Source organism: Zosterops lateralis (genome assembly GCF_965231275.1).
Source record: "Zosterops lateralis genome assembly, chromosome: 1".
In the NCBI taxonomy this organism is placed as follows: domain Eukaryota; kingdom Metazoa; phylum Chordata; class Aves; order Passeriformes; family Zosteropidae; genus Zosterops; species Zosterops lateralis.
Genome location: NC_139762.1, coordinates 25,651,572 through 25,679,382, shown reverse-complemented (window position 1 = coordinate 25,679,382; position 27,811 = coordinate 25,651,572). Strand labels below are relative to the sequence as shown.

At 38.8% G+C, this 27,811-nt stretch overlaps 1 protein-coding gene across 9 annotated transcripts in view; it reads left to right on the top strand.

The window, feature by feature from the left end:
- Positions 1-429: 429 nt before the first annotated feature.
- SGCE (sarcoglycan epsilon) overlaps positions 430-27,811 on the top strand; it is a 32,834-nt gene continuing 5,452 nt past the window's right edge. For 4 of the 9 annotated variants that reach the window (XM_083861868.1, XM_083861863.1, XM_083861867.1 and 1 more), the window contains exons 1-10: positions 604-737; positions 8,854-8,958; positions 12,691-12,813; positions 15,403-15,560; positions 18,300-18,372; positions 19,152-19,353; positions 20,999-21,161; positions 24,338-24,549; positions 25,298-25,324; positions 26,027-26,215. In XM_083861868.1, the coding sequence (XP_083717994.1) occupies positions 629-737; positions 8,854-8,958; positions 12,691-12,813; positions 15,403-15,560; positions 18,300-18,372; positions 19,152-19,353; positions 20,999-21,161; positions 24,338-24,549; positions 25,298-25,324; positions 26,027-26,215 (1,361 nt within the window). In that variant the 5' untranslated portion in view covers positions 604-628. Of the gene's footprint in view, positions 738-8,853; positions 8,959-12,690; positions 12,814-15,402; positions 15,561-18,299; positions 18,373-19,151; positions 19,354-20,998; positions 21,162-24,337; positions 24,550-25,297; positions 25,325-26,026; positions 26,216-27,811 lie in introns of all 9 variants that reach the window. The other 5 variants (XM_083861864.1, XM_083861866.1, XM_083861871.1 and 2 more) reach the window with 4 other exon arrangements.

The window sequence follows — 27,811 nt, the reverse complement described above, 5'->3', positions numbered from 1 at the left end:
AGACTGCAGTTATTTCCTGCAGTCTCTTCTCATAAGAGAGATGCTCCAGACCCGTAATCATCTTTCTGACCCTCTGCTGAACCCTCTCCAGTATGATGGGGTAAAGTGTTCAAAAGGCCCCTTTTGTGAGGGCTTTCGCCACGCTCTTTCCAAGAGCACAGCACACTCGTGTGCTCCATGCAGGCCTGTGAGGTGTGGGATGCCGCCCTCCCCCGCCGGTCCCCAAGGGAGGGCGCGGGACTAGGCCTGGCTGGGCCAGGCACCTCAGCCGCTGCCTCGCCCCTTCCACCGGGGCACCACGGCCTCGTCCCGCCACCTCTGCACCGCGGGGCAGGGCAGGGCAGGGCAGGGCAGGGCGGCCCCCGCCTCCGCCGGGGCCACAGCCGCCCTGCCCCCGCCCGGAGGGGAGCCGTGTCCCGGGGAGCCCACACCGAGCAGCGCCGCTCCCCGCGCCCGCCCCGCCATGGCGGCAAGAGGCTCCTCCCGCCCTGCCCGGCATTTCCTGGCCGCGCTGCCTGGAGACGGCCGCCGGGGCGGGGCGGGGAGGAGCGGGGCGGGAAGGGGAGGATGCTGCGGCCGCCGCGGGGCGAGGCGGCGGCAGGAGTGTCGGTACTCGGCGGCACAGAGGATGCGGCGGCGGTGGTGTCGGCAGCAGCAGGCGGAGGAGCGGGGAGCGATGCGGTGCTGCGCGGCGGGGCCGTGGCCGCACAGCGCCCTCACCACGCTCCTGCTGACAGGTCGGTCACGGCGCGTCTCCCCGCGGCCAGCGGTGCCGGGCCCCGCCAGCAGCGCCCGGCCTGCGCCCCCTCTGCTCGGGCTGCGCGTCCCGCCCGGCGGAACCGCCCCCGCCTCGCCCTCAGGCTGCGCGCCCCGTTCCCGCTGCCCCGTGCCCCTGTCGGTGCGGGGCCGGGCTGTCCCGCATCCCCCCACGCCACGGCTCCCGGAGAACGCTCCCCGGGCGGCGCAGGGGTGGCGGCCTGGACCGCCACAGCCCCAGGACCGCCACAGCCCCTCCCGGCACGGCGGGCGCGGCGGGGGCCGGGCTGAGGGGGCCCGGCCGAGGGAGCCCGGGGGCGGCGGGTGAGGCCGGAGCGGGAGCCAGGCCGGCCCAGAGCCGCTGGATGGTGCGGGAGGCTCCGCTCCGGGGGCTGGGCCGGGCTCGCTGCGCTCCTCCGCTCCCTGGACCTGGTGCCAGAGGCGGGCTGTTGTGATTGCGGGGGTGTCTTTTGGGTTGCTCCTCTTCTCCCTTATGTCCCATCTTGACGCTTAGTCCAACCGGACCAGAATTAGGAATTCAGAAAAAATCTTGATCGTGGTCCCTAAAAGCTAAAGAATAGCTTTCATGCAGTAGGCAAGTTTTTCAGCCACAAGGTTCTTCACAGTGAAATACATCAAACAGCTAACGCTTAATAGCAGCCCAGCCACGGCTCTGCCTTTGTGAGACTTGTTACACCTAGAGTAAGTTAACAGCAAGAAATCTATTGAGGCTGAGTTCTGAGAGGTCAGGGATGTGTTATCTGCAAGCAGTCTACTCTATATCCCCTTGAATAGTATCTATGTACCCTCCTAGAAATTCTTTTACTTATGACCATATTTGTCATAGGTTATTGGCAGCAGAATTTACATGAGGCACTGGATACATTAAAGATGTGGTCAGAACTTAAGTGTGAAGTTGTTCAATATGAGGATTCATTTGTTGGATGCAAGACACTGCTTTCTCCTTACGTGGAAATTTTTCCTGCCTCTTCTGCCCTCCTCTCCATAACTGACTGTGGGATAGCAACCAAGCAAAAACTAGGACAATTTAGAAAAAGCTTTCAGTATCAACTGAAATAATGTATTTTTGAAAAGGTCAACTAAATGAACTTCTAGAAACAGCGTTGTGAGCTTAATCCACAAGTCCTTTCCAGTCTGCATGGTAAGGAAGGAGGTATTAAAGTTTTTTCATGATGACTTTTCGACTCAGACCTTTCTCAGGTTGGTTCAGTGAGATTTCATTAGTTAAAACAGAAGAATACATACTTTGAAACTGATGTGAAAAAGGAGGCACGAACTTTAGTTCAGTTACATTATTTTAAGAGATAGTTATATAAAATTTATTCTTTGGCAAAGTGGAGATTTGTAGTATGTTTCTGATCTGAATGCAGCTGTCCCAGGAGCTCACCTGAGCTCCTCTATGTTCTCTTTAAGTAAAGAACTTCCAGCCTCATCTGCTGTCTCCAACGTGAGCCATTGCCCAGCATAAAAATCCATTCTTTTGAATCCTGATCTTAAGTAAACTCTACAGTAGTGCAGCATTACTTAAGAAGGCAAGAGACATCTTACAGACAAAACGACACATAAGAAGTAGCATGGGACTTGTAAATAGATTTCTTTTAGTCCTCCTCAACTAACATGGATTAGTTTTTCCCATTTGTGTTGTAGCGCTTGATCTACAGAAGAAAATTGACTTATGCTTTTTTTATTTCTTAAAAATGTATGAAAAAAAGGCTTTTTGGAGGAGGATAGCTGCTGTTAGAAGTCAGAAGGGTTGTCTGCCTCTCACTTCTTCCTGTCCTCCTTGAGGTAAAACATTATTCCAACATCCGGGGGTTCCGTGAGAGTTTAAAGGTTGTAAAAGTAATTTCAGTTGCTCCTGGGGGTCTAGTATAGTACTCAAATTGAAGGTATTGACTCTGAAATGGAAGCTGATGATGCTCCACTGCTAGAAAAACATGGGACTTCATTGTGAGAAGTGACATATAGGATTAAGCATTTCTATTAGAAACTAGTTAGGTGTTCTTTGACTCTGTTTATAGCAACAGACTTCCTAGAAGTTTGCTAAATTACACTAGCAGAGCTGTCTGTGATATTAGTTTCGCAGAGCAATGAATTGCCCCCAGTATCTGCAGAGAGAGTGGCTATCAAAATGTTTGACTGACTATGGCCAGTGGTTTTGCCCTGAATTTCTGCACCTAGAGTTAGTTGTCAATGCACATGTTGTCTCTGGAACCCCTGTTTCATCCCAGGAATAGGGAGTTGTAGATCAATGGAGTTGTATTCCTTCCCTATAAAGGGGTAAAAAATGGGGAAGAAGCTCATTAGTTCTCACTTTGCAAGCTGTGGTTATGTGGTCACATTAATTTGTCATAAGGCTGCACTGCTGCCAGAAAGCGTTCTCCAGCCCTTGCACAGCTAGGGATTATTTGCTGCTTTCCTTGGTGACTGAAAACTTGTACTGTGATACTGTGGATTGGGTCATCTGGCTCAAAACTAGTCGACCCACAAAAATAATTGACTAAAATGTATGTACTGCCCAGGACTGCTGTGGGATCATTTCCACTGTGCTTGGTGATGAGGCATGTGCTGGGAATGCCCCCTTTGAGCAGGGCTGCAGACATGCCCATTTAAAACAGCTGTGAAATCACTGGCCGGGGCAAGGATCCAGGAGGCTGAACCAGATCCCTGTGCTTGTCCTGCTGTTGACAGCAGAAGTGCTGTTGGCAACACTCCCCTGCTGAACCACACCCTGTGCAAGGAGGCAGAACATTTCACAGATGGTCTGGTGTTTTCGGACTAACACCACAGCACACCTGCCCTTTTTCCTATCGTGGGTGAAATCATAAGGGCAGAGAAGCAGATTTCCTTCAGAGAGCCTCTGGATGTCTGTCTGCCTGTGAACATGCTGCCTGTGTTACTAATCTGAGCCAGGTCAATACATACAATCTAATGTCAATAGGTACTTACTTGAATAAGTTATTACAGGAGGGGAAAAGTAGCCATTCCATTAATAGGCTTTTCATTACAGAAACACATTATTTATAGGCAGTACATGGAGACATCTTAGAGGTCCTAAAGCCAGATGATAAAAAGTCAGCTTTATAGCAGAGGATGTAACTGTTCAGTGTTAGTGTAGAGAGGCTTATTTTTGCTCCTTAATGTTTTTAGATTTGGTTAGGAGTTCATTAAAGTACTTCAGGAATTGCAGTCACTGAAGTAAAACCCTTTCTTTAGAAGAAAGATTATTTCCAATCAAACTGGGAAAAATTATTTAAAACCTAGACAAGAGTATCTGGTTTTTTCCAGTATGAGCTTTTGGATTATTCCTGAATAGAGAGTGATAAATTTACAGCAGTCAGTATCAGTGTAGAGTCCTTTCCTTGGCAGACTTCTAGAGGAAAGGAGGGAGTTGCTAGTTTTGATTACTTTCATAGGAATTTGAATCTCTGTCTAAATGTTGTTACAATTGCAGCACAAACAATCAAAATGTCTTTTAAATGTAGGTTATTTTAGTGACAGTCCAAGCTATGAAAATGAAAAGTTAGAAAGCACAACCTACTGAGCAGACAGAAATCTTAGCATATTGAAATCAATGACTGTTTTAAATTCCTTAGTCTTTCAGAACAATTGCCACCTCAGAAATTTGGAATGCAATTGCAGGGATACCCTGATAGTTTATATCAAAAGATGATAGAAATGTAGGAGAAATCCTGAAATAGCAGGCCACCAGAGTGGCCTGGTCATATCCCTTGGTTACACCACAGGCCTGGGGCTGAAACCACAGGAACTGACAATGCTTTCCTCACCTTTGTGGAAATGCTACCCTAATTTAGTTCTATTGTCAGGCCTGCAGTAGGAGGGAGAATGGTGGTGGGTAAATGCTACTGTTAATAAATCATGAGGGTTTTGTTCTCTCGGTAGTTAATTTGAAGCATTGAATGCAAATGCTGAAGTTTAACAGTGAGAGTGACAAATGCTTTATTTGGTTACTTTACTTGAATGATTTAGGAGAAATGTTCAGATGTTACAGTAATCAGTGGATAGCACAGGAACCAGATGGAAAACCATTGCCTACTGAACAAAGTTGAATAAGAATAGAGCTGAGAAACGTTTCTGGGGTTGATTTGGACTTTTAAACAGTTTGAATAAATTGAATGTAGAGGGACCTATGCAATCTATGATGGAGTACTAACACAAATTAATTGCTCCTTACATAGTAGCTGTTGTTGAAGAGGGTTAGACAATATCCACTCTCAATGTGAATTTCCACTGGGCGAATCCCCTTTAATTCATAGTAAATTTCTGCCATGTACTACATAGTAGGCAAGAGGACAGAGCATGGAAATTGGAAGAGGAGGGAGAGTAGGTGGGTGCTGCAACTTCTGCCTCCTTTAATGGATGATGTGACAAGTGGGCAAGTATCCAGTGCAGACACCAGTGGATCCTCAGTAACTGCCTGGCTACAAGCTCTACAGCTGTGGACCAAGCACCTTGTAGAAGGTTCTCTCTTCACAGATGTTTCACTTCAACTTGTGGTGTCGGTTTCCAACTATTCTGCTGTTCTAACTGTCCTCAGCAGTCCTTCAGAAAATTGTGCTGTGTGTGGATCTACACTTCCAGCTCAGAATGCAGGAAGGAGGACTGAGCCAGATGGGATATGCAGTAGAGGAGTGCTAGGGTAGCTTTTTAGAGCGGGGTTGTGCTGAAAGAGAGTAAGGGGTAGTGTAAGCATGGCCCAAGGCCCTGGTCTGTGGCATCAAAGTAACAAGCATGTGTTTATGTCAGGGCCTAGGGGAAGGTGGAAGTGTAGGAGAGAGGGGAAATGTCGAGGTCTGAGAGCTGGAGCTGCATGCTGCTTTAATAGTGGGAGAGATGGGCTTGGGGTCCTACTTCAAAGAAGGAATAAGAGGGTAGGTAGGAGTGCAGGATACTGTGTGGAGGTCAGAGTGCAGTAGAGGAATGGGGAAGGTGAAGTTGGTCAATGATACTTTGGTCTTTTGTGATTGTTGTATGGTCAGAAATTGTTGTGGCTATCCTCTCTGTTAAATAATAAACAAATATGCTTTAAAAAAGGGCGGGGGGAAGTCTAATTCTAAATAGAAATGTGACTTTTATTTATAACTAACACAATTATAATTAAAGAATAATTAAACATAATTGGAGAAAGAAAAAACTGTGATATGCTTCACCTGGGCATGTTCAAGTCCCAGGCACAGAGCTATGAATTGCTCCTGCTGCTGAAGACATGGGTGGGTTCTCCAGCAACTGTGGCAACATGTGTAACAGACTGAAGAGCCTGACACTATTAACATTCTTTTCATCGTGAGTACAAGTCTGATTAAATTAATTCTAAACTGTCTCTTTGATAAAATGCATAGTTTGAATCCCTGCATTCTGTAGTATAAGGTCTCTTTTGTCATCCTTTAATCATATTCAGATCTTCTCAGAGCCTTCCTCGAGTTGTCAGTTGCTTCTTGAAGACTCTGCTAGACAGAGCATTTGAACAATGATCACATCTGTGTCAAGTACAAAAATCAAGTCTGCCTGTTCCTCCTTGATGTTGCTGTTTACGTGTCAGCTGTTCTAGCCAATGTTCTGGTGAAAGCTCTGTTCCACCTGACTTACATCTCTAGGTTGTTATCCAAGCTGAGCCTTCCTGACTTGTGTGCTCACAGTGTGTGTTTGGCGTGCTGCTGCCTCTGTTCCTGGTGTGCAGTTACATTTTATTCTATTGAACTGCACATCACTTATCACCTTTTTACCAGATAATGCAGACTGTTCTCTCATCTCTGTTATTTGTCAGTCTCCTAGCCTTTGTTTTTACCTGCAAATTCTATCGGTATATTTGAGACCTACAAGTCATTCTTTGTCTGCCTCCCCATCTCCATCTCTATCCTGCCTCTCTTCCCTCCACCCCAGTTACATAAGGCTAATGCCAAAACTTCGTGAGACCCACTAGAAAGCTCATAGAAAAAATTAACCTTTTAGCAGCCCTATTCTCTTGCTTTTCACATCTGTCATTTGAAATCAAATCAATGGTCATGTATATGAAAACATTACACTGTAAACTCTAGGATCTGAAAACAGGCATACTGGTTGCTTTTCCAGTTGCCCTGTGAAATGCAGCACAGCATGGACAGGTAGACAGGTAACTTCTTCAATCCTCACAGCCAAACCTAGCACAACTTGGAACCCAAATCAAAGACACTGATAGTTTATGTTGAAAAACACATTGTGGAACTTGTCTTTTTTTTTTTTTTTTTTTTTTTTTTTTTATTACATTTAAATATGCTAAGATGATTTAGTGTGTACCTTTTCAGTCGAAGTATTAGGAGAGAAGCTTTATAGCTAAGGGTAATGTCATTATTGTGTCTTTATCAGGAAAAACTTGTGGGCTCACCAAAAGTGTCTAAAAAGATGCATTAAATCTTTAATAAAGATTAAATAAGGACTGTGATAAGTATATATATTTTTGACAAGAACTGTGATATCCAATACTACTCTCCATTTAATAATTCAGTAATCTAATCTTGTATTAATTGTTTTGTCTGGTACTGGTACTGGTTTTGTAGCTGACAGGCCTCTGATTGCCCAGCTCATCCTGTTGGAATAATGGAACAACTTTATTTGACCTTTTTAGGAATTCCATGAGTTTTTCAAGAATTACTGAAATTTACACTAAGTCCTATGCAGTACTAAATTTCATAGTCCTTAGGATGTTATTATATTAAGACTTGCAATATATGCAGATCAGTTCAGCAGGGAAAAAAGTTGTTAGAAACATTATGGTATTGGTATGGTAATTATTGCATTAATCAAATTATTAAATTTAATAAATAAATACAATTAAAAGTGCATTAAAAATGCAATTTTTAATTAAACTTTGTCCTCAATTCAGTTTCAGATGTTTTCTGCAAATTATCAATAATAAATACCTGTCTTACATGTGCAGATTGAGTGTCGTATATCTTTATTTCTGCTTAAGCCAGATCTCTTTGGCCTCCTGAATTCTGTTTGGAGAATGTCTTATCACTAATTTAGTAGCTGCCTGGTGTAACAGGTCTGAAGTTTCCACAGATGTTTAGGCTTCTTTCATGTACTGTGCATGTTTTCCAATACCTTTTCATTTCTTCCTGCAAACTGGTGCATCTATACACAAGTACTTGATGTTTCTGGTATTGCTGTTTTTACAAGGACATTAAGATGCTAATCCAAAAACATCTTTGATCCAGAGTTTGACATGAGGTCTCGCTCCCAAACTATTTCACAATAAAAATATCTACTCATTATGGCCACTTTCCCTTTCCTAGCATCTGACTGCAGTTCCTTCCCTCTGCACTTTACAGCTGATATACCTATTATTCATCACAGAAGAACAGGAACAAAAAGTGGGAAGTGAGGAGGGAGCTTTCTCAGGCATCTCTGCTGCTGGTGAGATGGAGTCTTTCTGTCAGCTCAACAGCTGCTTTCTGTCTCCAGTAATCATTTGCTCCTCACTGCATTTAAAACTTCCACCTTCAGCTGCATGTATCCAGCTGATTTCAGGCTGTGTTCTAGTTGTGTGGGATGTAGGCAGCCATTTTTAATGGGTTCTTTTTTCAAAATTGAGTATTGGCTATACCTGCAAGGCAATCAGCCCCATGTGTCTTTATATAAGCATCATTATAAAAGGAAAGCTTGCTTATATTACTTTTCTTACTTTGACCAAAATATACTACTCCAGTGAAAGCTACTTTATATATTTTTCCCTGTATATGAGGTTTTGCCAGTGCAAATATATTTTTCAGAGAATACTCTTCTTCATCTTTGTTATCAGTACAATTATGTCAGCCCAAGTGTCTGCTGAGTTTAAGCATTTAGTGTGAACTTGGCTTATTTGGAAAAATGGGTGTCAAAAAGGTGATTGTCAGAAAGATAATTATATATTTATGTATTCAAACCAAACACCTTTGTTTTTTGACCTATGGTTCCTAAATCTTTCTAAAACCAAAACATGCTGTAGAAGGTATCTGATCCCATCTGTTCACATTGTTTCTGGAAGTCTGTTGGTCTGACTAATTTTTTTTTTTTTTGCATTTGTTTTATTCTGAAAAGCTTTTTTGCTAAGCTCTGCTGATGGCAATAATGGAACTGTTAACTGGACGACTAAGCGAGCCCACAGTTATGTTATCAGCAGAATAAAGGCTGTTCAGAAGAATGGTGAGTTTAGGTTGTAAGTTCAAATACCCTGTTGGTTCAAGCAAACCTGCTTTTAATATTACTCTTGCTTTTCCAGTCATGTCCTTATTTTAGGAATAGGGTGCTATTTTAAGGTAGGTAATTTGGAAAACTTTACATTTCTTCAAACTTCAGATATTCACAGACCTGCGTGTTCTTGTTAGTCTTCCCTGACTTTTCCTGTTCCTGTAGCTTTGCTTGAAATAATGGCTGTGTTTATACCTAATACTGCACATTTTCTTATCGTGGCTGGTTGCTTGAAGATGCCTCTGCAGTTTGCTTAATACAATAACTTCTCTGTAACAATTTTAAAAAGTCTTCTCACACATGAATGTAGAAAGACTGTTTTACTGTCATTTATGCAAGTACACATCAAATATTGTAGCACACTGGCTGAGAAGAAGCTTTGCACTGATTGCTCATCTAGGCAGGCAATCTGGATTGGCCTCCAGATCAAGTTATTTCTGAGATTGTGCTTCATCTGCTGAATATCAGTGGAGAGACAACCACCTGAAATTTCTAGGAAAAACCCCAGAACTTCCAGGTGTATTCTTTCCTGAAGATCATCAACATACAGGCTGCAACCAACATGGTGAAACTTCTGAAATTTCTGGAGATGGGGGTTTTCTCTTTCTGGTAACAGGCTCTGGTAACAGGCTGATAAAATCCTGTCTGAATTCCTGGCTGTGCCTGTGTTCAAGACCTATGAGGAGATTTTGGGATTTACAGAAAGTCCTCCAAGTGATCTGGAAACAAGAAAGAGGAAAGCTGTGCTGTCAAGGTCACTGATTCTAGCAGGGATCTGATGTGATCATAAGTAATGAAGATATTTAATTTCCCATGATTAGTTTTACAGAAGCTTTTCGCAGTCCCTGAGACTTTTATCTACCACAGGGAATTTGCCCAGACAATTCACAGCTGGCAGCCTGCTGTATTAGATTAGTATCTATTTGTTAAGTATATTCAGTTTCGTCCCTTGATCACCCAAGATGATGATTATACATTCATCTCCAGTCTCAGTCTAACAAAAATAATCATGGGTTTTAAAAGCTTGTGAAGAAAGTAGCATTTCACTTGTTTCATTATTGAAGAGCTAGTGATAGCTGTAGTGAACTGAAGACTCATCATTTTCCTTCTGCTTTTGAGGAGACTTCTTGGGTGAAAACAAGGAGGGCATCTCTGACAAGAAGAGCAAGAGCTTTTGAGTTCCTAATCACCATACTTGTGTCATTATGATCTGTTTGTCATACAAGATAAAACATGTTTATGGGTTTTTTTCCAAGATCAGTGTTTTATATCTGCATCAAATCCTTATTGCATACTTATTTCAGCAGCAGGGAATGTTTCATTGCTAGGAATGGGCAGGCATTTAGTAGTGGTAATAGGTCTCCTATAGCAGAAAAAAGAAGTGTTCTATGGGTTTTTTTTCAATAACTACTGATTCTATTATGCTTGTTTCTTTCTGAAAGAATTGCTTATGGAGAAAAAATGCACATTACTTTTTCATTGTTCTTCCTGTTTGAAATGGATTTTTGTTGTAGAGGAAAAGCATCAGAAATGGAAAAATGAACTTTTCTAGGTATTTGATGCACTTTCATCCAGCCACTGTATTTTTGTCCAGCTTTTCTGTTCTATTAATGTTACTTTTTTAGCTTTTCTTGAAAATATTTCAAAGGAAATTAGTTAACTTCCTGGTGCTGTTTATGGCTGGTTCACAGAATTGAGTGCAGAGGTTTTTTTATAACAATTTATTAATTTTAATAAATCAATGATTTATTGTACGTAAGTCTACATAATGAAAATTACAGTAACTGGTTTATTAACTACACAATTGTAACAATTCAAATTAATAAAATTATCAGAGATGTGCTCTGTTCAATATTGTGTTAAAAGTGGTTTTCAAATATGGGAAAAAGCAAATGCTGTGGAATGTAATCAGTAGTACATCCAGAGCTATACATTCTGCACTATTAAGCTTCAAGAGTGGGGAGTATGTAACTAAATGTGGAGGTCTACATTGCAGATGTCTGCATCTCCTGTCAGATGCCTGTGCAGTCCATGGAGATCTAGTCAGTGTAACCTGGAATCTAGGACATGATTCATCTCATTATACAGGCAAAATCAAATAAATCAACCCCTAGAAGTGTCTGTTTCTTCTCCACTGACTATAAAAGGAGCCTGACTAACTCTGTGGTGGATGTTGTTTCTGTAGGCATCTAAAATTAGGTGAGAGAGATTCCACTCAGAGTACGTGGTGTGAGGGCTGAAATGCCTGTGATTGATGCCTAATTAGTGGTGCCTTTTTAAGCTCAAGTAAGAAAGTTGGTATAATTTTAAGGCTGGAGAAATAATATCAGGATTAAAAAATCACACCAGCGTTAAAAAGTTACATAGGCTTTATCTGCATTTCTTATGTGTCCTGCTTATTGATCCAAGTGTTGAAATTAGCCCCTCTGGGACCTACAAGTTCCTACATGCTGTGTGGCCTGTAATTTGTGTTTGGAGATGTGATTCCTCATGAAGTTTCTTCTCGTTTGGCAAGTGTGATGGTTTTGCAAGCAAACACGGCTGGTAGCTCTGCATGTGATCATCTGTGGCTTACCATCTTTATCTACTACTTTTGTAATCTTCATCTCACTGACAAATTCTATTAGCAATGATAAATTTTTTCAGGGCATTAAATTAAAACTCAGTAGTAATTAAACTAGTAATACAAGCTACAATCCACCTTATTAAGACACCATGAGAAACACCTATTAAATCAGTATTCTCTGTTTATACTTACATTTTGAAACTTGTTGATAAAGTGGCTTCTTATCCATTTTATTTATTATAATAGTTTCTTCATTCTTCTAATTCATTAAAATATGTATGTAGTTCTGCATCAAATGTGTTATACTTAAAAAAGCTATGCCCTTGTCAATGAATTTTGTACGAAATAAAAAACACTTTATTGCTTTTACATATGCTGATTGTTCTGAATTAAGTTTTCTTTAGATTTTTGTTTCCCAGTCCTGTAAAACATGGCTTCACTTTTTTTGTTTGGAATCAGTTTCACTTGACTGGCTTATAAATGCCCTTTTGTTTTATCCTTCAATACAAGCCCAACATCTTCAGTAAAGAGCTCTCTAACCAAAGTTTGAGATGTATTTTACCCTGGTGATCTGAGAAAGTCTAGCTTTAAGAACTCATAAAAATCAGCTGACATGAATTGCTATGTCCTTTTCTGCACAAGAACTGAAAAATCTGCCATTTCTGTTCAGTGGGGAATGAGAACTGTTGATCAGTAAGGTTCCTCTGTATTCTTCTGTTCTTTTCTTTATGTAAAATATCAGGGAACGTGACTGTATATTTCACTAAATGTACTTTTATTAATGTAATATTACAAATAAAGTAACTATAAAATTACAATAGCCTTCCTCATATTTTTAAATTACAATAAAAATAAAGAGCTTATACCACTTTTGCAATCTTAACATAGGCAGTTTTGTTTATTGCAGTCTTAGAAAGGATCCTCTTGGGTAAAGAGAGGGTTTGCTCTGTGTTCTGTTCTTAAAGCTATATAACCTTTTAAAAATCTTATTAACAGGTATCTAATATTTGTTGCTTTCCTTCTCCCAGATGCCTGCATTGCTGTTGAAATGCATGAAGTTACCTACAGCATGTCTCATTTTTACCTTTTTTCTGTCTCCTATCTCTCCTTCTGCCTTTCAGTGTACACAATTCTGTCTAAGGTGCACTCTGATCGGAATGTATACCCTTCTGCTGGAGTTCTGTTTGTTCATGTTTTGGAGAGAGAATACTTTAAGGGGGAATTTCCTCCTTACCCAAAGCCTGGTATGAGATGCTAAGATTTTCCATATTATATGCAAATACAGAAAAAACATTGTTATAAAGAATTGAAGTCTATTTATCCTACCTGTGGTTCAACATATAGGATAAACAAGATAGGTTTTAGTTTCTATTGAAATATCTTCAAATGAAATAAAATTTGTAGCCCTGCACTTCTAAAATATTATACTTCGTGATTGTTTGCGAAAAGACGCATATAATTGTATACTGCGGAAAAATTGTACTTAATATATCTGGTATGAAGAAGTGTTCCTTCACTTTTACATTAAATATGAAATTGTGGAAATTTATTAATTATGTCTGTTAAAATTGCTATTTATCTGGACACTGTTTCAGACATAGTATGTATCAGGCTATATGAAGGAGCAATTTGAAAGCATATAGTAAATATAAGACAAAAGAGAAGATAAAATCAAATATAAGACTTCATAACACTGTTTTCTTTCATTTTGAAAAATAGTTCTTTGGCTTCAGCCTTCTTCCTATATTTAGGAAAAGTTTAATGTTAGTAAGCAGATTGGTTTTACAGAAGGAGCTGTGATTTCCTAAGTATGGTTTTGCCATACATAAAGCTGAAAGACTGATCACCACAGGTTAGAATATGTGTAAGCAATCTGGTAGGGGTGGGAAGAGAGAGAACATTCAGCCACACATGCTTATTAACAATGAAAAGGAAAAATTTTATCCAACTTATATAAATATGGCTATTTTCCTATAAGAATAGGAAAAACCTATGTGCAGCACACACATAATCAAAGCCTGTTTCAATAATAAACTTTTGAATTGATTTGAGCGTGCTATTACTAAGACTCACTTTAAAGAAAGAATAAGCTTCTGTTAGCATTGGTTAAATTTTGAGTAAACCCAAATGTTTTAAAAATTTCTTCTCTTTATGAAATGGTTGTTTTTTCTGGCATGGATACCTGAGTCTTCATTCATGTTATGATGACTGGCAGAGTGAAGTTTGCCTCTGTTCCAGTTTTCTCTCAGTTTTGGCACACAGGTGGAAAGAATTGGAAAATTTTGCTAATGATGGATTGTTTTACAACTGCAGCCTCTTGACATTCGTGTGATTCCAAGGCAGTAGGAATCTGGTTTCAGATCCTGTTGAAATTGCTGTTCCCACAGGCAGTTGTGATTATGTCAGAAATTCACTGTGAGGTCAGGTGTTGTCACCATACTTTTATTTTTGTCTACTGAGTTGGATCATTATCATGGCCTACCTTGATGAAGGAAGGGCAAACCAGGATGTCTCACAGGTGGCTTTCAGAATTTTCCCCAAATCATCTGTGGTGCTGGGAATTTGTTTTGAGCAGGGTGCTAGTAATGCCACGTTGTGGGTTCAAGCTCTGTATGTGCCATTCACATAAGGTTTGGACTCCATGATCATTGTGGGTCCCTTCCAGCTCAGAATATTCTATAATTTTGAATTCTGTGATTCTGACTGCAGTAGATGAGATTAGGATGTCCAGAAAGAATTGTGAGGGAAGATGTATTGCACCCAAGCACTAGTTTGGTCTGGTTCTGGTTCATTTTACTCAACCAGATGTGTAAATGTGTACCTGAAGACTAGTTACACTTAGGCAACACATCCCAGTCTCTTTGTCCCTGTCTGGAGGAAATGAGAGCTGTTTATTCTTCACTGGCTCAGTTTTTGCTTTTTGCCAGCCGGGCTGTTACCTTCTTTCATCACCTGTCCTACAGTGCTGTTGCCCTCTCAAAGCTGAGTTGGAGCGCAGGGCAGAGGTGTTTGTGCAGGCTCAGAATGGATTTGACTTGAGTTCTGTGCCTCAGCTGGACACTGCCTTGGTGGCAAGGATTTGGTAGTTGTTCAGGCCTGATTTCATTTACAAAAGCTAAAATAAACTGAAGTAAAATCCAGACATTTATAAGAGTATCAGTAAGAACCACAAGAACTGATGTACTGGTTTGACTTGAGAAGCTTTTACAGATTTCAGCTGGACCACTGTATTCAGTAACCATCAGTGGCTCCAGTTCACAGGAATGTCTAATCCTTTTTTGAATTAATTTGTTTTCTAAATTAAAATGGCTGCCAGGCTGTTGGATCAAAAGGCCTGTATGTGTATCCTAATGCTAACAGAAGCTTTCAGGCATTATTGATTACACAGCCAGTCTTTACAGTACAGTGAGTACCTGGGTCCACCATTAAAAACATAAATAAAACTAAGGTGGGAATCAAAGGACTGAAACCTTTGTGCTTTTGTCTGTAAGAAGGTTAGATGCTTCAATTTGAGGTGGAACTGAGCTCTAAAAATCAGACTCCTAGTTACTGAACATGAGCACTCAGTTAGCTAAGACTCTAGGGAGTACCTGCACATTATGTCTGCAGTTAGTTACACTTTCCAGATATGAATTTCTTAATACCTGTAAGTGCTAAGTAATAGTTCACTTATTTCTGATGTGGGAAATGTTAGCAAATTTTAGTTGTTCTTTTTCTTCTTAGAAAGGTTCAGAAAACAAGTGAAAGCAGAATAGGACTTCCTAGTTGAAAAATTTAAATCAAAACATTTAGCATTTTCTTGTAAATATTCTAATATAATTTCTCTTACCTAGGTGAAATAAGTAATGATCCTATAACGTTTAATACCAATTTAATGGGTTATCCTGACAGACCCGGATGGCTGCGCTATATACAAAGGACACCATACAGTGATGGAGTGCTGTATGGCTCACCAACTGTAGAAAATGTGGGCAAGCCAACCATCATTGAGGTATTTGCTTTCAAAAGTTGAAAATTTTGTATTTTGGCTTAAAGTATAAGGTTACTATCAGTAAGTTCCTCCTTGTTTTTAAATAGTTGATTACTACTCATATTCAAGTTTTATTCAAAATACAGAGCAAAAAACCTTTGTAAACAACTGTACTTGAAGAATAACTGAATTGTAACTTTGTAAAATTCAACCTAAATATGGGTCAGATTTTTCCCCACTAGATGAAAGTGTTCATTCAATAAGCAGTTTTGGGTTTGGGTTGTGGTTTTTTTTTTTTTTTTTTTGTTTTGTTTGTTTGTTTGTTTGTTTGTTTGTTTGTGGGTTTTTTTGTTTGTTTGTTTAGGTTTTTTGGTTTGATTGGTTTGGGTTTTTTCAATTATTTTTCATCAAATGTCCCCTTGTTCATTATTCATTTTTATTGATGAGTTTTATTTTACTTAGCACTTTTGTGAATTTAATTCTTATGACTGTGTAACAATGACAAAACCATGTTTTTGAGAGTTAGCTATTCAAATGTTTAAACCCACTAATTATTCATTGAGCAGCAATTCAAAAGGGAAAAAGGACAATATTTTCTACTATGCATTTCATAGATAGAAGACTGACTCAGACACTGTGTGGTTCACAGCATTTTTTGCTGCTTCAGCAGTATATTTGTCTTAAACCTTGATGAGTATTTTTTTTCTAAATTGCATTTGATGTAGTTTTTCTTCCTCTGAAGAATGACAGCTCTGAATGTTAAGTTATACTGCAGATAGTTTCATGCTTAATTTTGTATACATGATTCTGTTTTGATTTCAGCAGGACTAATAACATCTGAGAATTGATCATGAGCAGAAGTTCTGGCAGGCTTTGCTTAGTTTTGTGTAGAGAAAACCATTATTTGAAATTGCCAGTTTTTAAATGGCATGTGCTTTTAGATTCTAGGATCTATATCGAGACCTCCATTCTGTGCATGACCCCGAGCCATATTTGAAATAAATCTTGCCTAGTGTACAAATTAATTCCTTGCAGTTCCAGTCTTAGATGTAGCTTTTGAATTAATTTTGTGGTGTGTGAGGAGGGCAGATGGCATTTGATCCTCTTCCTAGATCCCTCTAGGAGGGATTGCGTATTCCTGGCTTGGATATGACTTCCATCATGTTATAATTCCTGAGGGGATGTCATGGGGAGGTCACTTAACTGGAGGAGACCTCATTATTAGGGGAGCCTAGCATTCTGCGTAGCACTGCAGTAGAGCAGGTTGCATTCATGAGCTGAAGCTCCTTTGAAAACTGTGCAAAAAACAGTTTGTATTTGAATGAATATTCAGGACAGAGGCAATCTCTGCCATTCCTTGGTTTGGTGTGTGGGCTACACTGGCAGCTCCCACTGGTGGAGTGCAGGCTCACAGTGGGCACTGCCCTGCTCCTGTACAGAGCTTGTACAACCAGAGGATTTGATTTTCTGGCTACTAGTGGTTCAACTGCTGTTGAAGCCAACCTTTGAAAAATTAGGAGAATTAGGACTAGAGAAATCTCAAATTTATTTTCTGTTAGTTTTATAATGAAATTGTAACATTAAACGACATCTCATTGTGTTGGGTAAGCTTTTCCCTTTCCACTTAAACCTGTAGTAGATACTCCACAGCATTTTTCCTTTTCATTCTAATTCTTTAAAAGAAGTGCAACATCTGTTACTTTTATTATTTAATAGTCAGTGTCACAGTGGTTTTTGGCTCTGCTGAGAAGCGACATAGTTCTGTCACTATTGTCACTCCTCTGCCTCTCCTTTGCTCTCAAAATGAGTGAACTGAAGTTTAAAATTAGAAAGAAAATTAGTATTTTTCAGTTTGTTTCATGAATGATTTATCACCTTGCAGGGATAAAAAAGGTAGAGAAGATAATACATAATTATACTGATATCCAGCCTCGTTCTTTATTTCTTATGAATGAGCACTTAATCATAGTACAACCTTGGAGTACAGTCACCACTGAGAAGTAACCACTTGCATGCATTTCAGGTATCTTAGATATTTTAACTTTTAGATTAGTATCCTTGCATATTTTATTCATAAAGGTGTATGTTTCAAAAAAATAAGAGTCACAAATGTTGCATCTACCTCCTAGTTTTCACTTCTCCTACACTTACAGATTCCAGGATTTTTTTAAAAAACTACTCGTGTTGGAGCATTATTCTGAATCCTTTAATGGAGTGGGACTTCATTGGGACCAGAGCTAAAACTAAATAGGCAGTCCCAAAGATGAGAATTCCTGGCATCCCAACACTTTTTCCTTTAAAAAACTTCTCCATGTAGTTTATTTCCTAGGAGCTATCAATGAATGTAGATCTTACAGTATTGATGGAGGGGGGGTTGGAGGCTGAGTGGGGAAATGGAGGAACCAATCTGTCCCTGTGGTGGTTCTTAAAGATAACAGAAGAGAAAGAATACACATGTATGGCAAAACGCTTCTATCAGGACCAAAACATATTATTTTCACATATATCACTTTGTTAATTGTATTTGGCTATAGACTGGTTAAGAAAATTCTGACTTGAAGGTAGTACTGCATTAAATAAATTGACCTTCCCTTTCAAATTTTATATTAGTGAATGAATATTCATAGGTTTCAAAATAAGGAGGCAAAGTACTTAAAAACTGAAAAGTATTTCTCAGTTATCAATTTAACTTGCACTGATGTTTCATTTATATAATTTTCATTTTTGCATTGTTTTGTAATCTTATCTTTTTCACTCTAGATCACTGCGTATAACAGGCGTACCTTTGAAACAGCAAGACACAATTTAATCATTAATATAATGTCAGCAGAAGGTATGTACAGAATATAGCTGGTGGTATTTTTAACTGAATCAGCAAAACCCTTTTATGGGCTCCTACTTTTGAAGATAAATACTGTAAAATAGTTGTCTGGTATTCAAACCAAATGCAGGGGCACAGGGGAGAAGTAATAGAATTTTTCCTGCTTTAATTCATTTTGGTTTTTTAATCCAGATTATTTCTGTCATTCAGGACTGATTTTCTTCACTCACAGTAAAATGTTTCCATCTTTGTTTTTCATTGAACTGCTTCTAATTCAGAATTTCCCTTGTCTTCCCAAAGGGACCTTACATGAAGGGTTTCACTCTCTTTCTGCATGTTTAGTTTTCTTAGTTCTGTGTGTGCCTTATACAACGAACAGTTGTGTGGGCAGAATCAAAAGACAACTGGTTATGGCATATATGGACATTTGAACCTCACAATTTGGAATCTATTGTTGTTGCAGATTGGTTTTGACCCCCAAATTAGCATGAATGTAATTAAATCTATTTAATGAAGTTTTACCAAGACTCTTCCTCCAGCCTGCTTCTTCATCTCCCTGTTGTTTTATAAATAACTGAAGGTTTTCAGGTCAAGTAGCAGCTAATGGCACTCTCTATTGAATTAAACATAATCACAGTAAGTTCAAAATGAGCTTATTCAGACGCAAGATTTTTGGAAAGGTGTATCAATCTTAAAGTAGTATTACATTAATCATTACTCCTGATGTTTTGAAGATTTATTATTGGCTTTATGGAGCCTTTGTTTAATGCAACACTCTTTTTCATCGCAAGTAGATTTTCCTTTACCATATCAAGCGGAATTCTTCATCAGGAATATGAATGTGGAAGAAATGTTAGCAAGTGAAGTTCTTGGTGACTTCCTCGGAGCAGTGAAAAATGTATGGCAGCCAGAACGCTTGAATGCTATAAACATCACTTCAGCCCTTGACAGGGGAGGGAGAGTTCCACTTCCCATTAATGACATGAAAGAGGGGTAAGCATGTGTCAGTATGATGTTTTTGCTTCACTTTTGGTTTTTTGTTACTGAGAAGCCGAGTATTTTTAGAAGTTTTCTAGAAACTTTGCAATTGCTGTTTTATGTTTTGGAATTAGATATGAAAAGTTTACTCATGTTATGAGCCCCAGTTATAGTAGGAGTTTATTGTGTTAGATGCAACAGGGCATATTGATATTATAATCCAAGGAATACTAATAAATTCCATTAATTATAAATGAGTTGGTAGTAAATAAGTGATTTTTTGTAATCCCAGTTTTACTTCTGAGCAGTCACTTGACATGTTTTTCAAGTTATTAACAATTCCCAATTCATTAAATTCAAAATTTTGAAGCAAGTTATGCTAGAGATTGCAGAGAAGGTTCAATTTCTGAGAGCAGGTAGCATGTAACAGTGTAAATTTTAGCTGTACTCACACTAAGTGAGTTACTTATGTGATTCAGGAGCACCATTGACTTTCTTCTGAAAATTATAAGGTGTCTGTGGAGCTCAGGTTATTGAGTGTAAACTTCTGGAGTGGACTGTTTCCACTTGTGATTTTTAACCATAAATACTGTTCTGAACAGTAATCAACTGGAAACTAGTAAGGATTCAGTTTTTTCAAATATGGTTCTGACAGTGCTTTTCCTTGGTGAAAGTGAAGATGCCTAGTTATTTTTAGATCATTTTAGATATTTTGGAGTCAAATAGTATCTAAAAGAGGGATGAAGGTTCGAAATATGAGATGTGTGCAGAAAATATTGGTTTTTTCAGAGCCCTTTTGTGTCTCTTGAGTTTTTGAGCACATTTAAAGAAGGAAAGTGACTTCTTTAGTAGCCAGAGTAATAGCAGAGTCACTTAATACAAATGGCTACACTTCACTTATTTAGTTAGATAATGCCTACTGTAACAAGTGGCAACTGGCACCTAATTTCTGTTTCAGAATCCATTGGTATATTATATCCTGGTGCAGCAGACTGTATTTTACAGCAGTGTTCCATATACCTAAATATGACAATGAATAATACAATCAGTGTAGAAGCTCTTATTTTATGTGTGGTAATGCTAAATCAAGTATTAGGTTTACTTTCAGCTTTCAGTATTCTGAAGCAAATTTTGTTGGCTGTGCATAGCTGCAGTATGGAATCTTTCAGAGGAAGCTGGGGGTTAGTATGTTCATATCTGTATTAGGTTTAGCAATAACTAGTCATTGTGAATTTGTTTTGAAAACATGGGAAGAAACTCTAAAAAATATATGATGAGTAAGATCAAGGATTTCCTTTCAACAAAATGATGCTATTTTAATACGATTTTCAAAAATAGTACCAATTTACTTACCTGAGGAAGCCACACGTGGAGCTCTTTGACTTCATAGAAACTGGCACCACTGATGGTAATGAAACACATTAACAGGCAAGCCAGAATATGTTGTAATAGCAGCTAGGAAAGTCCTTTTGATTTCAGTATGCTACTTCTATGCTTAAAGAGATAAAAGATGAAGGAAAATTATTTTAAAAAGTAATTTCAATCTTTAAATAACAGTTGAATGTTACTGTGTACAGCAATAATGTTTGGAAGAGTACATCATTGTCCTTTGGGGATTTGTGAGACATCCTGCTGCTCTGTCACTCATCTCTTTCTGCAGTGTGTATGTGATGGTTGGGGCAGATGTTCCTTTCTCTTCGTGTTTACGAGAAGTGGAAAACCCACAAAATCAACTGAGGTGCAGTCAAGAAATGGAGCCTGTAATAACCTGTGATAAAAAATTTCGTACTCAATTCCATATTGACTGGTGTAAAATCTCTCTGGTGAGTTATTTTATTATTGCATAAAGGTGATGTTTGTAGAAGTACAGGTAAGAGCTTTGCCAGTCTGGTCAGACAGCATTGCCAATTCCGCTTTCTTGTGACTGATATTTTTTTTCTGCCTGGCAGATACTCTTAAGATGGTGAAAGGATTTTGCTATGTATTTCAACTCTAAATTCTGTTAGAGTTGAACCCCAGTGAAACCACTGTATTTATTTTCACTAGCAGTCAATTATATAAATGGCCGAAGAACTCCAGGGCTTAAAAAACTAAAAACAATGAGAGCTGCAGTTCATTAATTCAGAATGCTGATACTGCTGGTTACACTTCCCTAAAAAGTGCATGTATACATACACGTTTTCTGAGATACTGATTCTACACTGACCAGTTAATACTACACTGTTAAAAATCTGTTCCTGAAAATAGTCTAAAACATATTTTATATTAAAAATTAAATAGAAAAAGGAATGAATGTTAACTACTTAAATAATAAACAGGAACATTTTTCTCAGTCAAATGCAAGAAAAATTGTAACCAAATACTAGACTATTGGCCATGAAAGGAGAATAATTCCCAGATAGACTTTTTAAGGTTGGTGGTTTTTTTTAGTTCCCATAAGGAAAATGAAGAAATAATACAATATTGGAAGTGAATATTGTAGATAAATCTGAACAATGGTGGTGAAGGTATATAAAATAAACTTAGATGGTTGTTGAGCTGCTTCAGATATTACCCAGGAGGAAGCTGAAAGGGAGATATTAAACACTGGATAGAAAAAAACTTACTGAGTATAAGGAAAGGTATTCATACACAAAATTGCTTAGATTACTTCCAGTGTTTTCTGTCTATATATTATAAATTAGGAAAGGTTCTAGAAGGTTGGAAAATACTTGTTCCAAAAGAATACCCAGAATATTTACTTTTTATTGACTTTCTAATGAGAAATTGTTAAAGGCTCAAGTCTACACAGCAATACTTACCAGCACTTGAAAAATAGCAGAAGGCAGCTGGTCTTTGGCAAGAACAAACTGTCAAGTCTTCCATTTCCTTCTACAAGAAAGAAATAGAACCAAGGTGGTACAGCAAATGTCATTCCTTCTTGGTAAGGTTTTTTGATACTGTCTCACAAGCAAGCTCAGGAACATGGCCTAGATGAAGCTAGGAGCTAGTGGAGAGCTGGTTGGTAGCCATAATCATAGTGGAATTAATAATAATTTTTGGCTGTTCCTCATTAATAGCTGGATGATGGAATGTGCTTAGTAAATTAAATTTGTAGTTCCCCGTGAAAGAATCTGAAGATGTGTTGAAGGACATGATGGAATTCAGGAAGATCTTGAGAGATTAGAGAAACAGTCTTGGACAACAGGATGAATTTTAAAAGTAGCAGCAGAAGGATAGTGCACTAATGCAAGAACAGTCAACAGTGTCCATGCAGAAGGAAAAGAAGCTGGTTAGGAGTACTTCTTCAGAGAAAAATGTCTGATAGTGGCAGTGGCTCATAAAATAAACATGAAGCAGTATTGTCGTGCTGGTTTGAGAAAAGCCGAGATCACCCTGGGGTGTGTAACAGGAACAGGCTTTCAGGAAAGTGTTATTTTCTGCAGCAGCTATAACACACCCTTCTGGAATTCAGCACTTGTTTTGGCGGAGTGCCACAGTAACTGAATTTAAACTGTCTTAGGGGTGTTTACTGTTGCCAGCATCATTTCTGTAACCTGCTGCATCAAAAGGAAAAGGGAGCCAAGCTTCCCTCTGTCTAATCACAGTCTGCTTTTCACAAGGCAAGCTGAGAGACAGGAATTCTCCCCAGATCTATGGAATGGGAGGGAGTTGAGTTCTGTTTCCACAATTTAAACAAGTGATAGAAAATAGAGCCATCATATCCTCATCCACACACTATTTATGAGCTGGTGTTGACAGTTAGCACCCAATCAATGAGTGGATTTAAGTTCAGGAGAGCCAGGTTCTGCAAGGATGGGCAATGTAATAAATGCTCCACTTGAAGCTGCTCTCTGACAGCTTGTTCTCACACTGTGTAAGGATCTCTGTCAGTCACATCAGTAGGTACTTTTTTTTTTCTATGTTGTTAGGGTTTCAGATTCAGCTAAGCAGCCAGGTAGAACTCAGTGTAGCTAACATAAAATATACTCTGGAATTAATGAGCAGAGGATACATCAATTAATTTTTGTTTAAAAAACATATATGTGTGCATATGCACACGTATTTGAGGCTCAGCAGAATTTCTGAAAATTCATAAAAATCTCTTCACCCATTGCCTAAGGCCCAATACAGCATTTTATGACTTGAAGTGTAAATGATAAAGTGCCCATCATTTGCAAGATTTCTCAATGAAAAGTCAGACAAAAGGTCAAGCATGTAAGCAAATATATTTTATTTGTATTAATGATCTGGAGATTAATGATCTTAAAGCTAGCACTGATAAAATTTGACAGTAACATCTGACTGAAGATAACAAAAAAATGGATACAGAAAATTAAGTCATCTGGGAATGGGAGTCAAAAGAATAGGAAATTTAGCTGTAAAACAGGTTTGTATTTCTAGGATCATTGGGTACAGACAGACACACACACACACAAATCGTGACCGGGAATGCAGCTTTCAGAGGCTAATTGAATTTGTGTGAGGGAGACAATGAGCTGTTCTCAGCAGCTCAGTTGATGGCTCTTGATTTTTTGAGTACTGGATGTAAAGCATGGTATGAAGGAGAAGGAAGAGGAAGAAGAATATTGTAGATATGTGACTTCATTTTTGCCACCTTTATACAAGAGAGGACAGTATTGTTATTTAGGAAGACTGGTAAGAAATGGATTAATTAATCAAAAAGAGATCAGAATTAGATTGTTTACTAAAGATGTTTACTGACTTTGTACTCAAATACTGTTTGTATGAGATATGCCTAAAATTAATCTATAAAAGATATGGTGTCTCTGTTAGGCACAAAAAGAGTTACTTATCACACTGATCTAGAAGCTTCATAAAATGTAAGCTTCTATTATTGAAAAAAAAGTGGTTGGATTAAATTATACAGAATTTGTCAAATGTGTAATATGGATCTTTTTATATGTTATGGTCAGTTAAATACCTGCCTGTTTTTACATTCTGTTACTTTGTTACTTAATTGTCTTTTTTCTTCTTCTTCTCTTTTCTTGGGTATCAGGTTGACAATACAAAACAAGTTTCCACCTTTCAGGAAGTGATTCGTGGAGAGGGAATATTACCTGATGGTGGAGAATACAAGCCACCTTCTGACACACTGAAAAGCAGAGACTATTACTCGGATTTCCTAATTACACTGGCAGTGCCCTCGGCAATAGCACTGGTGCTTTTTCTAATACTTGCCTATATCATGTGCTGCCGACGGGAAGGAGTGTGAGTACTTTAAGATGCTAATAAGTAACTCTTGATTTTTTTAAGATTATAATGGATTGAAGGTTATTTGTTAGAATATCTCCATTCAGTTCATGATAAACATTTAAAACAGGCCAAAAGGTATCTGCTTGTAATACTGAACTATTTTACACTTAAGCACATGCACTAATTTCCAAGCAAGTGAATGTAGGGCCTTTAGTTGTTCTAGAAAGCATTAAAATACTCAACATATGCACAAAACTCCCCAAAATCTCTACATGTGCACAGCTCTCCAAAATGCCCCCAGCAAATAAAATACTAATAAAGGATCATTGGTTCAGGAAAATATTAAGTAATTTCTAAAAGGCTAACTTTCATAACATAAACCTGGTTGAGGAGATTAAATGAATTCAGACATATTATCAAAGAAAAACACATAAAAGGAAAGCAGCAAGTAACGTGATTTCTGCCATTTCTTACACAAACTACAATTTCATTTTGTCACAGAATTTATTTTAGCCAGAAGCTTGTTCTTTAACCTGCATTTTTCATTTCCCTGTGTGTGTGTCTGTGTGTGTCACCACTATCACATCTTTCTACGTGCGTTCATCAAGGCCTCATCATAAACCCCGTTGCAAATGCTGCCAAGTTGCGTTTAGCAATAACCTTGTCAGCATTTCTACATCACGTACTGTTTTCATCATCAGATAGATTAATGTTCCAACTATCAATGCTATTATTTAATTCATAAATTTTGTTTTGTTTTTAGGGAAAAGAGAAACATGCAAACACCAGAGTAAGTGTCTTCTTTCCTGTTATTTTTCTTTTACCATTTAATTTTCATTCTCAGTAGCTTGTCATGCTTCATACATATGTGTCATAATCTTCTTTCATTCTCTCTAATTCATGGTTTAATTCATAAATGTGAAAGCTGCTTTTAAATCAGAGTCTTGGCAAGGATAGAAGACCAGAATAAAAAGGGTTTGAAATTAAAGACTGTCAATTCAAAATAAAATAGTGCTGTTAGAATAAGTATGTTAATGTGTAACTAATACTCCTGGTTATTGGACTTTCCAACCTGTCTCTAAAAGGCAGTGAACAGGAGAAGAAATATCTTGGAAGGTATCAAGTGCCTATAATATGGAGTGTTTTAAAATTAATTTACAAGCTTTTATGAGTCTACCATAAGAATCAGGAGTTAATCAAAACCTTAACTGCAGCAAATAAATGGAACATCAGCCACAAACTGCACAGTTTTGAATCCTATGAAAAATATTTATTCAGACAGAAAAATATAATGGAGTAATTACTGCCTAAAAAATAAATAAATCAAATATTTATTAATTAATTTAACTATGTGAAGGTTGTAATTGTTGCACTGTAGTCTGTGGTGTTGCATAAAAGTCCTTGTATTATTATAATAATAATTGCAAAATTCTCTCTGTTTTGATAGAGCACTTAAAGTCCGTATTCACTGTTTTATTTCCTCCTGACACAGCATCCAGCTGGTGCACCACAGTGCTATACAGAAATCAACCAAAGAGCTCCGTGACATGTCCAAGAACAGAGAGATCGCGTGGCCGCTTTCCACGCTGCCCGTGTTTCACCCGGTGACGGGCGAGATGGTCCCACCCCTGCACCCCGACAGCTACGACAACACCAGCATGCCCCTGATGCAGACACAGCAGTAAGTGCTCACACTCAGTTCTGGTTCTTAGTGCTCGCTCTGCTGCATGACCCAACGGGAGATTCCAGTGCTTGTCCTCTGAAATGTGTTCATTATGGGAGGATTCACCAATGACTCTCTAGTTCAGGATTTCTCTGATGTTTCATTTCCAGCAGGATGGAAGGCCTTCTGTTACAAGATTAAATGGCTGGCTTTCAGTCTGCAGGCTTGCAAGAGGCTGGGCATGGAACAGTTAGATTTCTGCATGTTTTGGAGAAAAACTGCTTTTGACAGAGGAATCAATTAAAATGTTCTATTTTAGACACCCTGCCTCCTGACCCGTATCTTTGGGCATTCTGGTATAAAACTGCCACCAGCTTGGTGGTAGTTTTATACCAGAAAATCCAGAGTTTGTAAGTGGTTAGTCATGTACCTGTCACACATGGTTTGTGTTTGAAACATTGTTGACATTGAACAGAAGAACATACTCCATTACACAGACAGTAAGTTCAGACTTGCCAAGAAAAACGCTCATAGCTCTCTCCTGTTTCCATTCTTGCCACTCTGTTTCCAAGACAGAAACCAGAAAAATAATTAATTCCTGTTCCTTAGATTTCATTTATCAGTAACTTAGTGAAACTAGTGAGGCAGACCCAAAGCTTTGCACATATTCTAATTTAGACAAGTCCATAGAGCTGTAACAAAGAGGCGTTTCTGGAAAGGTGTGGTTGAGGTGCCTGGCGCTGAGCAGATCTGAGGCAGTGGTCTCAGAAGTGACTGGCATTTTCCAGTGCTGTGCTGTAACACCAGCTCCAGCTGGTACCTCCTCCACTGGCAGGCCTGCATGGCCCCAGTGGTACTGGTCCTGTGCCAGCTCTAACTCAGCCCTAATTTACACGTGCTTGTCCTAAATTCCCTTCACCCTTGCAGGATTGTTTTCTTCTCTCTGTCCAGAAGCTAAATTCTCCAGAAAGGACAGCTGTATATGTTACTCCTTGTACAAGTGCTGCAAAGTGCTCTGCCCCATCTGTTATAGCTTCTTTTTTATTCAGAATAGCAGCCTTTATGACTGGGGTGCCAAGTCCTGTACCAAAGGCTTTCTTGAGTTGTGCATAGGGTATTTATCTGCTTCACCTACATTGTAACCCTTAATTCCTTTCTGTAAAAACACCTCTGTCTGGTAGCTGTTAAAATAGACACTTAAGCAGGGTACAAAAATGCAACTTCGCCTTGATAAGTGCACTGGTGTGACATGTAGAAGTGGCTGACCGTTCATTCATTCACAGGCAACAACTACGTTGCAAATGCTGTTACCTTCACTGTATTCATGGAAAATAGAACATTCACTTACAGAAACCAAATTTTGTTGAACTTCAGAAACCCATAGTGACTCTTGTTGCCTCAGGCATTTCACTAAGTCTGAGCTTTTGAGTGTAGCTGACAAGTGAAATGATAACTACTTTAATAATAATTGTCTTTATTTCACATGGTCTTGGCTAACTTTTGGACCTCTGTATTTATATAATAAAAAAAAGATTATTGCTTCATAAGCAAAAGAAATGAAGTGCAAATGCTGAGCTTTCATCATAATGTACTTCGGACTTTGTATGGAAGCAT